General features: G+C 37.8%; 1 protein-coding gene across 1 annotated transcript in view; it reads left to right on the top strand.

Moving 5' to 3' along the window:
- The window catches only part of aox1 (aldehyde oxidase 1), a 45,038-nt gene that overhangs the window by 2,166 nt on the left and 25,911 nt on the right, over positions 1-16,961 (top strand). The window contains exons 2-14 of the mRNA XM_018097547.2: positions 1,174-1,231; positions 3,078-3,174; positions 4,929-5,037; positions 5,917-6,043; positions 6,730-6,791; positions 7,111-7,158; positions 8,484-8,564; positions 11,539-11,680; positions 12,801-12,893; positions 13,755-13,906; positions 14,524-14,617; positions 16,138-16,241; positions 16,412-16,596. Coding sequence (XP_017953036.2) covers positions 1,174-1,231; positions 3,078-3,174; positions 4,929-5,037; positions 5,917-6,043; positions 6,730-6,791; positions 7,111-7,158; positions 8,484-8,564; positions 11,539-11,680; positions 12,801-12,893; positions 13,755-13,906; positions 14,524-14,617; positions 16,138-16,241; positions 16,412-16,596 — 1,352 coding nt within the window. The remainder of the gene's footprint in view (positions 1-1,173; positions 1,232-3,077; positions 3,175-4,928; positions 5,038-5,916; positions 6,044-6,729; positions 6,792-7,110; positions 7,159-8,483; positions 8,565-11,538; positions 11,681-12,800; positions 12,894-13,754; positions 13,907-14,523; positions 14,618-16,137; positions 16,242-16,411; positions 16,597-16,961) is intronic.

The following is a 16,961-nucleotide window of genomic DNA, read 5'->3' as shown; positions in this document are numbered from 1 at the left end:
TGCTTGCTCTGTTTGTTCCATTTGCTACCTTTTGCAAAAATAATAAATAGCATGCAAATGTTATGATAGATGTAAAAAAGGTTTAATTTCTGGTGCCAGTATCTCTTTAAAGGAAACTGAAGCTTAACTTAAGAAGCAGGCTATAATTATTTTTTGGGCTTCTGCACCAGGCCAAGGCACCCACAGCCCTATAGCAGTAAAAATCTGTGCCCTCCACATGTTCTTTTCTGCTGATTCCCTGCACATACTCTGTGCTATTGTCAGTTAGGGACAGGTTTAGGCTAAGGCACTGACTCAGGCCCGGAGTTGTGGCAAGGCCACAAAGGCCCAGGCCTAGGGCGGTAGAAATGTAGGGCCGCCCAGCCGCAATGTGTCAGGTTGCAATAAAGATGTAATTACCAAATGGGCTGGCTGAATATGATTAATAAGTTTATATAGACCGAGTTATGAAACACTGGGCAAGCAGAATGTGAAAGGGAAGAGGAAAGTGTCTAGGGAGGCAGTGAAAGGATAGTGAAACACGAAAAAAGAAGTGCAAAGAGAGGGAGATGGCAAAAGAATAGTGAAACAAGAAAAGGAGATGTGCTAAGGGAAGGAAAAAAGAAAGAAAATGGTTGGGAATGGAAATATAAGGGAACCGAAAGCGGTCACTTGTTTGTTCTAGCTAGCCACAGGCAATGGTGTATCCTGCTTAGTCATAGATGGTTGAACACAAAAGGGCCTTATTGCCCTAATCAAGCCGGCGGTGTGTTGTTCCATATGTGTTATATTTTGATCAGTGGGATTTATTTCTGGCCTTAGGGTTATGCCTTCCTGAAAGATGATTTTGCACCCCAGCTTTATTTTTTTTAAAAAACACTCAGATTTTCTTTAACTATTTCAATGTATTTTGCCCCATTTGTTATATTTTAACAAAATATACCTGCAGAAGAAAAGCATACTGACTGCGTGATTCCAACACCACACTTCACCGGGGGTATGATGCCTCATACTGATCACCAAATGCACTGAATAAGACAAGTCCCATATGGCTTTGCATAGCTCTGGCTGCACCAATCTGCAATAGACTTGTCATTCCAGTTTTTGCATCACTAGGGTTTTGCAATCTGTAATGCAATTCTGTACATTGCTTTGTTTTCTTAACATGTCATTTTATATTCCTCCTCAACGTAGGTCGTGGAAAAAAATCCAGACCCTGAAGATATGCTACTTCCATATTTAAGGAGGAATTGTATCCTTTTTTTTTTAATACAAATAGGCAAATGTGTCATGAGATCCACTTGTGTTCCCGTAGGTTGTCCTCTCAGAATTTGGGAAATTTAATGTCCATTATACAGGCACAGGCCAAGCTAACGGGGCGCCCTAGGCAACCCAGTCGGCCACCGCACCCCTGCACCTTCCACCCCCCCTTGCGTGTGCTTGGGCGCGCATGTGCAGTTCCCTCAAGCATGGGGGGCCATTGCCCCACCACGTAATGACAACCGGTATGGGCAATGCAAAGAAGTGCAGACCTAGGGGTAGGAAGGAGAGGTTCCTGACTGGCGCCCCCCAATCATTGCGCCCTAGGCAGATCTGCCTACCCCTAGATCCGGACCTGCCATTATAATTTTTAATCAAGATCTTTCCTTCTATATTATATATACAGCCAAGTCTTTGAATTTTCCTAAATTTTCCCAGTTTTGGTTCTTGCTTGGATAACTGCAGTATACTGTATGTCAAAAAATAGTTGTGCGCGTCAAGAAAATGTCCCTTGTGCCAAAAAAGTTGTGTTTTGAATTTTTTCACAGTTTCGCAAATTTTTCGGCAAAGCAAAACTCATCACTATATAAAAAACAGTAACTTTTACGATGCAGACATTTATATGCAATTTTTTTTTAAATTTTCTGTCTCTGAAATCTAAAGTACAATCTGTTTTTAGGGGTCAGCAACACCTAGCAAGAAGACTTTTATAGTAGGGATGCAACGGATTCAGTTCGCGATTCGGGCCGAATCCAGGCATTTTTTGAAGGATTCTGTTTCGGATGAATCCAAATCATAATACCGTATATACTCGAGTATAAGCCGATCCGAATATAAGCCAAGGTACCTAATTTTACCTAAGAAAACTGGAAAAACTTATTGACTCGAGTATAAGCCTAGGGTGGGAAATGCAGCAGATATAATGTAATAAAATTACATTAATTGAGGCATCAGTGGGGTATATGTTTTTAAATATTTATTTCAAAGAAAAACAGTAAACTAGCTCTGTAAGTGGAGAAGAGGGTCAACAAAAACAATATGAGTACTACCCCACGCTCATTGCGCATTGGCAAACTGGCGGCAGTCCCGATCCCGGAGGACACGTAAGGGGAAATGAGTATTGCGACTGGGAGCCTAGGCCAGGGCACTGGAGGGTCTGGTTGCAGGTGGCCTAATTTGCACACAAAGGACAGAGGGTGCTAGTCTGGAGGGACACATGGCACCCGACTCAAGTATAAGCCGAGGGTGACTTTTTCAGCACATTTTGGGTGCTGAAAAACTAGGCTTATACTCGAGTATATACAGTAAGCATAAATTAGCATATGCTAATTCCCATTCAGAAAGGGTTAAATGGTTGGGGGGAAATTTTCGCTGCGCGCAGTGATTTTTAACTTCTTCCTATCCTAATTGCATATGCATATTCAGCATATGCTAATTAGGATTCAGGATTCAGCAGAATCCATCGGGGTGGGTTCGGGGATATGACCTAAAAAAAAAATTGGGTTTGGTGCATCCCTAATTTATAGTGAGTAATATTGGTTTTTACTTAGGTTCTCTTCTGTTCATCTGCCAGTCATTCAAGAAACCTTTCTGTTCTAAAATTCCATTGTCTACATAATCAATTTAACTTAACATGTATATTGAATTTAACGCAAAATAGAATGTTTTTTTTAATGGTTCCCAATACATACATTTATTTTTTATACGGGTTCTTCTTACAAAAATAGGTAAAAAAAAAACTGGTAATTTTAGAAAGTGCTATTAGTTCTACATTTGAAGGTTGTCCAATGAATATAAACAGTGAGCAGTGAATTTTTCCTTACAGTTCTCTATTACAGTGCACCTGACAGGAACTAAATATGGCTGTGGAGGAGGTGGTTGTGGAGCTTGCACCGTCATGATCTCCACTGTGCACCCAGTCTCCAAGAAGATAATGTATCCTCCAAACAGTAGGGCAAAGTGGGATGTGGTTATTTAGAAAAGAGAGAATTACTTTCTAGAATTTAAGCATGTCACAATCTACACCTGTTTTCAGCGCTGGTTTTCTAAAAAGGGGCCCTGAGGCCGCCCCTTTCTCCTCCCTCCCCAGCATCTCACTCAAGCGCATCCTTTTAGCTCACACACAAAGCACTGGAGACAGGACATGCAGAAAACTTCAGAGCACCTAGACCCCAGTGTTCCGTATGTGAACAAAGCTTAGGTGTGGCTGAGTGGCATACCACCCCTAAATTTGTGCCTTGCCCCAAATCCAGCCTGCCTTTTTTGTTAGTTGTACTGTAAAAACGTGGGTGTGGGTAAAATATGTAATCCCAATGAAACTATGTGTAGGAAAAAGAATAATAATTGTTTTTTAACAGCTACATGACCATGTGAAGGTTCCCAAGTGCCTGCCTGACAATATCAGCATTACACCTTTCCTATGCAAATCAATGAGAAGCTGTAGCTGTAGCTGGGGAATGGCATTTTGACTGATGACACTGTTGGAATCATCCAAAAAGTGACCAAAGAAATACTTTGTTTAATTGTAGTGCCTTAAGTGTTCAGTCTCATATTAACCAGAAACTTCAATAATAAAATACAGTATATATATTTTCAATTTTTCATGTATTTCAAAGTATTATATTTTTGAAATGGGACATCATTTTTTGTTAAAAAGTAGAAAAATACTTTAATTTGTTGTTTTGGTATCCAGATGGCATCCAGTCAGGAGCAGTTGTATATTACAGTTTTAATATACAGCTGAAATTGACTGAAACAGGAGATTAAAACAAATTCATTGCTCTAAAGCTCAACTTAAATTGTATATTTGACTTTAGAACCCCTCTAGGGGCATCTCAGTTAGCTGTCAGTATGTACCAGTGCTGTTAACACATACAGGAAATTAAGGTTTAAATACATCTGTGTGTGGTGGGGTCAATAAAAAATTGTTCTGTTTAATAAGTAGATATGCAGTCTCATAGTGAGAAGAATGAGGACATTTCTATCAATTTTCAGTTGATTTGTTAATGTGCCTTGCTATTTTCTGTCATTGTCAAAATTCACACAGTTTATAAAGTCTGCTCTGGAAGCACTTGGATCATACTGCCGAAGCCTCAAGGGTATAATCTTTAAGGGGCAAGCAACGCTACTGCAGAGTGAGACCCACAGTTAAAGAGAGATTGCCTATGTAATTATTGCTCAATAAAGTTATGTTTCTACTGGATACTTAAGTGATTTTTATTACATAAATGTAACCGCTTTTGTTTGTTTATATGCGGGAGGTGACTGAGTGACCCAGAGCTGACAGCAGCTGTCCTTTTCTTCAAAAGGGATAGACACCCGCAAGGAAATGATTAAATCCATTTCAGCATATCAAGAAAAACAATTTCATTTGAACTTTTCACTCTCTTCATGTGAAGAGCATAAGGCCTGTGTTGATCTATGGAGCCTCTGTGGACTATTTTAGTAATGTCATTTGAAAGATGTTTAAAGCTGTCAAGGGGAGGTTATAGAGTTATAGGACTCCAAATAATATTTGAACTTAAGCAAGACCACACATTTGTGTTTTACAGTCACTTTGCATAAAGTTGTTTATGGACTAGTGGGTGTTTTATAAGCACATTTTTATAAGAGTAGAAAATAATAAAGCTATAAAAACTAGACCATTACAGAATTACTTGACCTCAGTATTGCCCTTTACGCTTTGAAAGACACTATCCAGCATTGGCTTGCCTCCTCCCTATATGTTCTCTCTATGGAAATGCTGTGACAACTACAGAAGGAATAGGAAATTCCACAACCAAACTGCACCCGGTTCAGGTAACAAATAACTATCAATTGCCTTTAGGAACATAAGTCTTTTTTTAAAGGGGAAGCTCGCCTGAAATTGTAGTATAGTAGGCACCCCAAGTATGACCAATTTTAAAACCAATAAGTAATATAAAAAGAAAATAAATCACACAACAATAAAACATCAAATTAAAATACATTTAAATTCAAGGTGGACTGTTTAAAGTGCTGTTCAATTATCCTGGGCGTTTCTCTTGGTGTAGTATACTTTCCTCTCCCTCCTTCATATGTTTCTTGCTTACTTTGCCTTTGGCAACTAGGGAGTCACCTCCCCAGCATTACACTGCATGACTTTTGTAAATCAGCACATAATGTCCATTCTCTGAAATTTTTAAAGTTTGTCTTTAATTAGGACATACCATCCAATAGTCCTGAATGGGTCATAGTCTAAATTGCCCCTCATTTGAGAATTCAAATTTAGGGTGGTTTGAACTAGGGGAAGAGGGAGGAATTTTTGTTTGGGGAAGCACCCAATAGAGAAGGTATTGTGTTTTCTGCACAATAAGTAGAGATTCACCTCTTAAAGTTACCAGAAGCTATCCCTGGTAACTGGCCACTCACTCCCACCTGGGGAAAGGTCCTTACCTTAAGTGGATGTAGATATATCTAGTCAGTAGCATAACTTTCCTGGGACAAACTTCAATAAATATTTGTAGCCCCTGTTCCATACACCCAGTTGGCATAGAAAGCCCCCAAGAGAAGCAGAACAAGGTAGAACAATAGTTCTACAATTCAATTTTCAACCATGTAAGTTCCTATGTTCATGATTCAGCGGCATTTGAAGTACAGATTAATAATTCTAGCCAAACTCAATATTTTCTGCAGTAAAATGTGACTTTTCCACTACAGGAGAGAATAGCCAAAGCTCATGGATCTCAGTGTGGGTTCTGCACGCCTGGAATGGTGATGTCTATATACACCTTGCTAAGGAATCACCCAGAACCCACAATGGAGCAGATACTGAGTGCTTTGTCAGGTATGTCCGCCTAATAAGGCAAGGTGTACTCAGATGGGATGATTTAATAAACCGTTACATGCATAATCTAGCTAGAGCAAGCATAACTCCCTCATACAGTATATCCAGTGAGCCCATATAGATAAAAAACAACGGAGGATCAGAAAATTGTGAAAAAAATGTTTGGTCAGGGGAAAGAGACATGTCCCATTTCCAAGTTTAAAGTTGGTAGTCGGTAAACAGTACATGCGTGATTCAGGTAGAATTCATTGTACATGCAAAAATGTATAGCCCTTCTACTAACTAAAACATAATTGGGAGAGGAAAGAGAGGTAGATACCTTTCTGGTTGTACACAATAGTATATTTACTGGTAGCTCTGCCACTTTATTTATCTCATGAATTAGGGCTGCTTTGTTAGATTTATACATTTATATACAGGCAAGGATAAATGTTACCATTAGACACTGTTTAATACACTGTGAGCTGGACAGAACAATTACATACAGTGCAACAAGGCTGCCCACCCCTTGTATTTTTTACTTAATGACCAGAAATAAGCAAGCCAGTCCTACATATAATCCCGTGGTTTTCAACTTTAATGTAATACGTTTAACATTTTTATCATGTTTTTTTTTTAAATATGTATGTATATATTTCATTTGAAGTTGGTCCCTCACGGAAGAAAACCATTTTCTTATTTTTCAGGAAACCTCTGTCGGTGTACAGGATATAGGCCAATTCTCGATGGTTGTAAAACTTTTTCCAAAGTAAGTTTATATACTATACTTATCTGCCATATCAGAACTGCTCAGCTCCAGGCATTCACAGACCATAATATTATTAAAGATAAGGCCATTAGTAAATCTGACACTGGGCTAGATGTGAAGACAAGTTATATTTTTACTCAATTTAAGACAATACTTGAATCAATGATTATTGTCCATTAGGCATCATTCAGGGAATTTTCAGTACTAATAAACTGGTATTTCAATCTACAAGCTGTTATACTGGGAGGAGAGTCCTTAAAACCCCAGATCTAACATTTAAATCAATAAGCTGCCTTCTGTTTATTGCTGTCTTTTTTAGGATTGTTGTTTAAATGAAAAAAAAGAACATAGGCTGGAAGAAGTAAAGGTAATTTTAAAATTGCTGAATTTTAGTAGCAACTTAGTGGTATATTTATGCAACAAAGAGAAATATTTTGCAATTTTTTAGATTGTTTGTAAATGTTACCCTACAGGTAAATGGTCCCACCATGCCCACGCTCCCCTATTTTCTGTTAATCTGCACATGCCCATGCAAGCCCGTTTTGTTTGAATCCATTGCTGTAATACTACAGGCATGCCATGTATTCAAAGCATTTGTATTTCAAAGGAACCCTGCGGCTTGTCCTTCAGAGTTTTAAATATATGTTGCTGATAACCAAATATTGAACATTTTGTTTTTTAGTTATGTACACTGTTCTACATGATACAGAGTTTAACTCTACCCGTGAGCAACTCTTAAAGGGGCAGTTAATCTTGAAAGTAATGGGCTTATGGGCATTTATATTTAAACTGTTGCCCTGAATGCACTTGTAAATGAAAGCTGAAAATATAAAATGCAAATTAGATATGTATCTATATGTACAATATGTTAATATGGCCATTAATAGTACTTAGTACTTACAGTGATCTCTATCTGCTAAAAATGGTGTTTTTGTTGTGTACCTTTGGGGTTAGGGAATGCATGTTATTGCATGCTATCATCTACTCTGAAATAAAGTAAAAAATTGGCTGTTATCTTTTAAGCATGATAAATTACAGCTTGACTGAGTTGAGGATGAAAAAATGTATTGTGATAGTCTAGGATGCTACAGGGGATAACATACAGCAATCTAATTTGCAGTGTGTTCAAATGAAAGCTGTGGCACAATTGCATACAACAATGTATCACACATAAATAACCATTGCTTCATTCGGCTCACCTCAATGGCCTATGTGGCATACATTCAAATCATAATACACACCCAGTAGCCCTTTAAGGGCCTCAGTTGGGACAGAGGCATTTAAGCCATGAGGAGAGGTGAAGCTGCCCTCTCTGTGCTAATGATCCCTGCCGCCACCATTGCCTCATTCAGGCAGAGGCTAAGAACCCAAGCCCATGGAGGGGAGTGCCTTAAGATGAGGCCCTGAATTCTTATGGTTGACCTGGTCCTTTTGTCCTGTTGCAAAATTTTCAAAGTCTGTCAGCAACAATCTGCAAACTTTATCCATGGCAGCACAGCTCCACACTGCTGCTGAAGAAAAATTGCCTTTTGTAAAAAGATGAGCACATAATGTATATTTTTACTATATTTTTGGAGTAAAGAAACCATGTGAGGGCCCTTCACTGTGGAACAATAGACTAGAGCAGGATATATATATATATTATAGAGTTGTGAGTTTATCTAATCTTCATTTCATATTCCACACATTTAGAGCTTTCCTAAACTGTTTTATGAAAAAGACTTCTTGCCTTTGGATCCAACGCAGGACCTAATCTTCCCTCCAGAGTTAATGGTAAGTTAAAAATTAACAGTTCTGTCATGCTTAAGGTTCTAGAATTCTTTATTACAGCGCATTCTGCCTTGGTGGATTATCCTGTCATAGATTATCTCAAATTAGTATTCATTTGTTGACATACAAAGGCAATGTGAAAAAGAAGCATACAGTATTTTGGGTTAACAAGGCTGTAAAAATTGCAGGCCAATTCCATTCAGGACTTGATGTGATTGCAGGGGGATCTAGACAAACTGGCAATCTGGACAGTGGAAAGTGGGAAATGAGATTTGGTGTTTTTGCATACAAAAATAGGCAAGCCACTTATACCCTAAATGGCATGAAGTTAGACATCCTTGATGGAGAAAGTATGGGGGGGTCATTGTGTGTTTAGCTGTTGCAAGCAAGGCCAGTCAGCAGGGTATAGTTCTGTATTTGAATACAGGATAATCCCTCGGGGACCCTTATTGTTCCTATATATTCTCTAGAGGAGAAGGTCATTATCCTTATTTGCAAAGTGCTGGTAAGGCCCCATCTAGAATATTCAGTGCAGTTTTGGTCTCCAGTGCTTAAAGGGATATTACTGAAATTAAGAAAGTCCAAAGAGAAGTAAGATAATGAGGAAAAGTTGACAAGCTGGGATTGGTTACACTGAAGAAGAGGCACTTATAGGGGAATATATACCTATGTATAAATATACAAGGGCAATATACAATAGACTATATCTGAATAACCAGTAGGTCCTTTCAACAAACATAAGGGCATCCATTCAGATTAGAGAAATTGAGGTTCCTTCTTTAAAGGCAGAAAGGGTTTTTTTTTTTTTTACAATGAGAACTGTGAAGCAATAGATCTCTATTTCTGAGGCTGTTCTGGCATATACATTAGTTTTAAGAGAGAGTTTTGCCCCTTCTGAGACAAACTGGAGGCTGCAGATGAGTTATTTTCACCTTCCTCTGAATCACCTTGCAGTTAGGCCATATTTGTTTTTTCAACCTTACCTACTATGTTATTATGTATGTATTTGGAACATCAAAACAAATAGTTTGTGTGTGTGTTTCTGTGAAACGCATGACATTTCCATTCCAAGAAACCGAGCTAATGCAGCCTTTATTTCCTATCAGACTGTACTCCGTGGGATGTAGGCAAATGCAGGTGTAATGCATCAAGTTGCTTTTCACCTGTGTTTAGTGCTATATTAGCTTTCATGTCTCTACAGGCATTTAGAGGCCATTAATTGAATCTGAATTAAGGTGTGTCTTTGTTCTCAGGAATGTTGTATTGCAAATAGAAAGGGCCTTCAGGTTTTGATCTTCCTAAGCATCAATAAGAGTCAAGCTCTTTTTTTCCAAGCCATGGTTGTACTCTATGATGATTTTCACAGAACCTCTGCCACTGAGGCAGCCCTTTGTCCCTTAGCCAGGGTCGCCGGCCAGTGGAAACCTATACTATGGAGTTCGGCAAGTTTGCAGCTGACACTGACTGGAACCAATCATCTCTCAAGCACCAACATCATCTGGGGTTGTCTGAAAATCTTAAGGATAAGCTCACCCGTACTGGTAGTCCAGAGTCTCTTAAAGATCTTATTTTGGCCATGGTTCTCCTTCTTGGATGCTTCCCTGAGCCCTCACTTCTGTTCCTCTGCCCTCTGTGCCAGTGCACTCTTCTGATCCAGATCTCAAGCAAACTGGAGCATCCCGGGAATTATTCACAGTCTGTACAGTTGTGTGCAAGAGGCTAAGGCTGCCTTTTTTATATGGGAACTGATTAATGCATTTAAAACAGCACTTTTTCAGTGCAACTGCCACTACCCTCAGATCAGAGCAGGGGCAGAATTATGTGAAAGGCATTACAAATCAGAAGACATTTTGCTGTTTTGATGCATAGTAAATCTCGAAAAAGTTGTAACTTTATTTTCTGCAACTTTTTTCGAGTTTTGACACTAAAAAATCAGAATCGTAAAGCAAAAAAATCCAACCATTAGTAAATGGCCTCCTTAATATCAAAAGAAATGACACGGTACAAATGGTGGGGGATGTGTGACTCCAGGAAAAGAGGAAGAGAGTCCTAGACAAGAGCAAGAGGATGGGTAAGATGTAAGTATGGTATGGAGTAGAAATGGATAATATAACAGCACTAATAAACTGTCACTCAGAAAATGTACTAAATTTCTGCAACTTATGTGGGTTAAAGGTTTCTAATTATTAAACATTTTCTTCCTAGCAATGTTAAATCTTGTTTCATAAAACACTTGTTGGTCTACAACATCCTACCGGATAATGGATAACAAGTCATAATATCCATTTTACTTCATGGTTTAGATTATCTGGTGTTTTATTAAGCCAAAATAAATATTGCCATTGTAGGTGCTGATTAAAACATTCTGGTCTCATAGAGGTATGAGCGTTTTACTCACATCATGTATCCCCATACAGAACTAGGATGGTGATATGCTATAAAGACTATATGCTAGCCAAAATAAAAAAAAACTATAGCATGCCAAAATATAAGAAGGATCAGCGGCACTAGGTAAATAAATGGTCACAGTACTAGGGATGGTTGCAGATGAAAAATGAAGCAGCTGATTTCAGGGTAATTATGCTGAAAGCAAATGATTGTGTCTTGAGATCAAACTGTGCAAATACAGAGCTCATTAATTTCATTAATTCACATTTGACTATGTGAATTCCAGAGCTCTGCTGACTTGCAAAGAATTAGATGGATGTCAGATTAGTTTTGTAGGAAAAATGTAAAGTCCTGGAACTTCTAGCCCCCTTCACATACATGTAAGACATTTTGATTAAAGAAACAAAGCTTATGACTGTGACTAAGCTCTTGTAGAAAATAAGAAATGTATTTGCAAGAAAAGAGAACAGTAGTCCAAGCACCATATTTACATAATCAAAATTACATTACATAATGGCAAATGCTAAATTTTTTTGTGTCCACACAACAAAAAACATTTTCTTTTAACACTTTTTCCCGTTCCCTTAAGATGATGTTCAATAGCCAGAAAAAGATGAATGTTTTCCTCGGAGAAAGAATAACGTGGTATTCTCCTTCAACACTTGATGAAATTCTAGAACTGAAGACTAAGTATCCCAGTGCACCCCTTGTTGTTGGGAATACAGCCCTAGGTCAGTATGTTGTGCTGTGCTTTACTGTCAATACAAAATCCGTATTCCCATTTATTCTATCATCTGGCCAGTGACTGGATTGTAAGGTCACAACAATCAACTACATTCTGGTCAGATTATTTAATGAATAAGTAGAATATGGTCATTGTACATTAAGCAATAGTTGATCAACAAAGCCAAGAACAAGTGTACTGACTGATTATACTGCTCCGTGTGTGGAGAACTTACATGTTGAAATCCATAAACGTTCTAACAGCTGATCAAGTCTCATAATCAGACTTGTCTGATGTTACACTGGGAACATGAACTTGGTTGTATGTGATGCAGGTAACGGCCAATAACCAGCAATTTGCAACCTGAATTACTGAATTCCTGCTGAGAGAATACAAATTCTAAACTGAGTTGGATCATGGTTTTCATCTCCAGGGACACTTCTAAATTCATAAGTGCGTAAAAGGCTATTATGTAAAAATTAACACAGGCTGGCCGGTGTGTTGCTTGTTGTAATACAGTCACTGGAAATCAGAGCACCATAGACATTTCTTCCTATAAGTTTAGCAGCTGATGCCTGGTTGAGGATTCAGGCTGTGGTAATATGGATTGCCTACATCAGTGGTTTTCCAACTTTTAATTAGCCCTCCTTTGAGAACCAAAATGTAGTCAGGTCCCCATTAGGTCAAGAAAAGTTTTTAGATACATTAAAACATTGCTGTAGCAGCCACCCAGTGCTGATATGGATATCTAGGACAGAAAGTAAAAAAATATATACCATTAACCCCAAATCTGGGCATAATTTTAACAAGGTTACACCTAAAGCTTACTAAAGGCCTTCAGGTGGAGTCTGTGCATAGAAACAGTTGTTCCTAACAACGTCAATAGTCTAAAATACTAGAACTACCCTCTTAACTAAAAAATTGGAAGCAGACTTAATGACTACTGATGGGTTTTCCGGTGAAAGATTAAGCAAAAACTTTGTGTTTTTCACATCATTTTGATTTTTCTATTAGTATAAAGTCAAATTCAGAAGCAAATGGACTATTGCATGACTTTTTTTTCCTTATAAGTATGTGCCTTACTGGTATTTACTAAAAAAAATGTTTACATCTACTCTTTTGTTAAGGTCCTCAGATGAAGTTCCAAGGAGTCATTCACCCTGTGCTCATCTCACCAGTCAGGGTCATGGATCTGTACAATGTCAGCTTGAATGATATGGGTAATCAAATTATACTAATGGCTCCACCCAGTCAATGGTGGACATAAAGACATATCAGCTGAGTAATGACAATATTGCTGTCTAATTACTCCACAGCAGGTTCACCACCTTTGTCTCTTTATTTATCCCTTCCCCCTACAGTTACATATATTTCTAGATCATTTTGTAATGTGTTTGTAGCTTATATGGTGTGTTGTTAGTTAAGTGTTTTAAATATAAAGAAATACAGGGCCATTGAAGAAACACAATTATTGTTGCCTTTGTAGTTTCACCTTCAGTAACTGTATAAAACCCAAACCTAGGGCTTTATGTATTAAACTTAAGCACTATTTTGCACTGTAACGCTGTAGAATAGTGGTACAAATGTAAAAAATTGTCCAGAACAGAATGTGTCTTTAAGGATATACTGTATGTAAATGGGTATGTGAGTAACCATTGTACTTATTATATTTATTTGTAAACATTTTGGAATAACAGAGCCAGGATATTTTGTCTTGTGTTACAAATTTTACAGATATTACTGCAAAAAAGAGAATCATATCTACTAAAACTGGCCCACATGGCTAGTGTTAGCATGATGGTCAGACTGCACTGGTCTGATAAATCACCTTGCAACTCAAGTGATTGGATGGCATGGGAAGTAGGGGATGGGCAGTTATAACTACTGCCCTATTGCAGTTTAATGCTGTATGTGTCCAGTAGCAAAAAGAGTGCATAGCAATATAAACTGTATAGAGAAAGCTAGGGCACTTAAATAAATTAAACCTTAGTAACTTCTTTGAGTTGTGCTATATCACAAAGCTATAAAGTATCCTGTACAATAAACAGTACCGTTACATAACTATAACTCTCTTTATTAAGGAATATCTATTGGAGCTGCCTGCAGCCTCTCTCAAGTCAAGGAGATTCTTTGTGAGAATATATCTGCTATACAGGAAGATAAAGCCAAGATATTCCATGCACTTCTACAGCATCTCGGCACACTGGCGGGAGAGCAAATCCGCAGCATGGCGGTATGTATAAAAGCCTTGTCATATGCAGCATTAGGAAGTTTTTTCTTTTTGTCTATTATGCTGGGAGCCAAGTATCCCTGGAAAAACGTAACCCCAAAATAATATACAGTTCAAATGAATTAAAGGGGAACCATCATGAAAACAATGTAATATAACTTTATAAAATATATTTATTATTCATTTATTTAGATATCATATTATTTAATCTAATGGAAACAAACATTATTCAAATTAGTCTCTGCTGCAACAGGGTATCATACATATATCCTATGGTCAATTTTATCAGGAGTTACTTAATCTTACTGTAAATGTATGCAGTGTGAGAGGAGACCTATGCAAGCACATAAATGCATTAGCCTTTTAGGGGGGTGATGTAATAAAAGGTGCTAAGTTTGCCTAGGTGCAGTAACCTATAGCAACCAATCAGCAGGTAGCATTTTCTGGTCACCTGTTTAAAAGCAAACTTTTTACTGGTTTCTATGGGTTATTGCACCTGGGCAAACTTAGTGCATTTTATTACATATGGGGATAAATGTTCTATAGCGCGTTTTAATACAATATACATTTACATTTATCTTAACATGGATGCCTTTTTCAATGTGCCTAAATGCTTTTAGTCTATAGGAGGACACATCATCAGCAAACGTACCATAAGCGACTTAAACCCAATACTTGCTGCAGGAGGTGCCATACTGAATTTTGCTTCCAAAGGTAAACAACATGGCACAAAACAATTTATGCCTTACTGCAACAGTTGCAGCACGGTGTCAGATTATACACATCACTGGCAACATGATTAAAAAGTGAAAACAATAAAACATTTTTTTTAAGTATGTAACATCAATAGACCATTATCATAATATCACCAAGCAGTTTTGGTGCTATTAGCAATACTCCTAGTGGGCCCAGGTGTCAGTGGGCCTTCCTGTTCCTAACCATTTGGCCTATTTCATGGTCATTACCTATTATTTCTGTGTGGGAACAAAATGGAGAAATAGATGCAAGGGTACATTAAAGTATATAAAGAAGAGACTAGGAGAATACCAAGGTTGAATGAGGAGTCTGGAGAGTAGACCTATGGTCTAAGGTTGTGCCCCTGGCATGACAGTCCAACACTGGTTTTGTGGTGCTTTCTCCCAAAATAATGTTTGCTAAAATAAAGAAGGCTTGGAAAAATGTACTTTAACAATTCCTTCTTCTGTCAGTACTGTGGCCCCTACATACAACAATACAACAACCAATGTTTTCCCATCTGACAACTGGCCTCTTAGTCATGCACCCTTTCTCCTTTCTGGGTCTTTTGCTTTCTAATAATTCTATTCTAATGAATAATTCTATTCATTCTTAATGGAAGGCCACGGCCTTCACTTGTGTTACCTGGATATGAGTGTACAGTCCACTCTGTGGAACACTGAGCCATTTTTTATGTATTTTGTACACAGGAGCTACAAGGGATACTGTCATTATTTTTATGGGGTACTTTTTTTTCTAAATTACACTGTTTACATAGCAAATACATTTTATTCTTGAACTAACAAATATATATTTTTTAGTTGTTGTATTGGTGTGAAGGCAGCCATCTCAGTGCATTGTGCCTGAGTCTGAGCTTTCAGACGGAGGAGTCCCAAGCCGGACTTGGATTTCTTAGTATTGAGTGATATTCTGATATCTACTGGAAGCTGCTATCTTGCTCCCTTCCAATCGTTCTGCTGATTGGCTGATGGGAGGGGGGGATATCACTCCAACTTGCAGCTCAGCAGTAAAGTGTGACTGAAGTTTACCAGAGCACAGGTCACATGGCTGTGGCACCCTGGGAAATGAAGAATATGGCTAGCCCCATGAGAAATATCAAAATTAAATATAAAAAAATCTGTTTGTTTTTGAAAAATGGATTTCAATGCAGGATTCTGCTGGAGAAGCCACACTTTTTTATGAAGGATTTTTTGACTAAATCAAAAAATTATAGAGTTTGTGCATCCCTATCTGTTATAGAATGACTGGGTTTTCATGAATTTTAAGATTAACCTTATGCAGATAGTATATTAGGAGTAGGAATGGTATACACAACAATAAATTTTTTCTGTGTATTTTACATTGTATTAATATGAGCCATTTTTAACCTAGATAAGATTTTAAATAAAACAATTGCAAAAGGAAACTGTGGAATAGCCTTTGTTGTCAGTTTTTAGGTTACTACTTTGATCACGTTTTTAATTTGTTTTTTTATTTAGGAGAAACTAGACAGGTCGAACTGAATGAATTATTTTTCACTGGCTCATCACCACAGAAATCAGAGGAAGTCTTGCTCTCTGTCTTTATCCCTTATTCTAAAAAGGTCAGCATATAAATATTTTTTTTCTTTTGCTTTGTATTTTGGCTGTGAGGAGTCAAGCATTCACACAGTGCATTGCCTTACAAGAGTTTCATGCTCCTCTCTCTTACACTGTACAGTTCTACAGTCTCATCCTTTTCCCGCTAAATATCTGCAATTTTATTTTTAACCAGGATGAGTTTGTGTCTGCCTTTAGACAAGCTCAAAGAGATGAAAATGCAAATGCAATTGTAAATGCTGGAATGAAAGTCCATTTTGAAGAAGACACTGATATTGTGAAGGAAATGGCCATTTACTATGGCTGTATGGGACCTTCAACTGTATATGCAAAGAACACCAGTCAGGCCCTTATAGGAAGGTAAGAAGATAACATTTCAATAATATACAAAAACATACAGTAGTTTTTTGTTCCCTTTTACAGTTATACTAATTGTTTAATAAGTGTATTTTAATGTTTGTTGACTTGATTTGCATGAAAATAAAAACCTCCTAGACTTCTACTGTTAATAAAATATAAAATATTCAGAAATACATGCTTTGAGAGGTATTTTCTCTCTCCCCCACTTGTATGAGAGAAAGAGGGTAGTGTTGTGCTGGGCCGGGAAAATCTTCTTCCTTAAGGGCAGGGGGCAAACTCCACTGACGCCCAATGCACTGACTTTTAATTAACACATTAAATCAATAAACTGGTTATTATAAATGAACGTGAGCTGGTTATATTGC

This window comes from Xenopus tropicalis, chromosome 9 (assembly GCF_000004195.4).
Source record: "Xenopus tropicalis strain Nigerian chromosome 9, UCB_Xtro_10.0, whole genome shotgun sequence".
NCBI classification, from domain to species: Eukaryota; Metazoa; Chordata; class Amphibia; order Anura; family Pipidae; genus Xenopus; species Xenopus tropicalis.
This window is presented reverse-complemented; position numbering and strand designations above follow the sequence as displayed.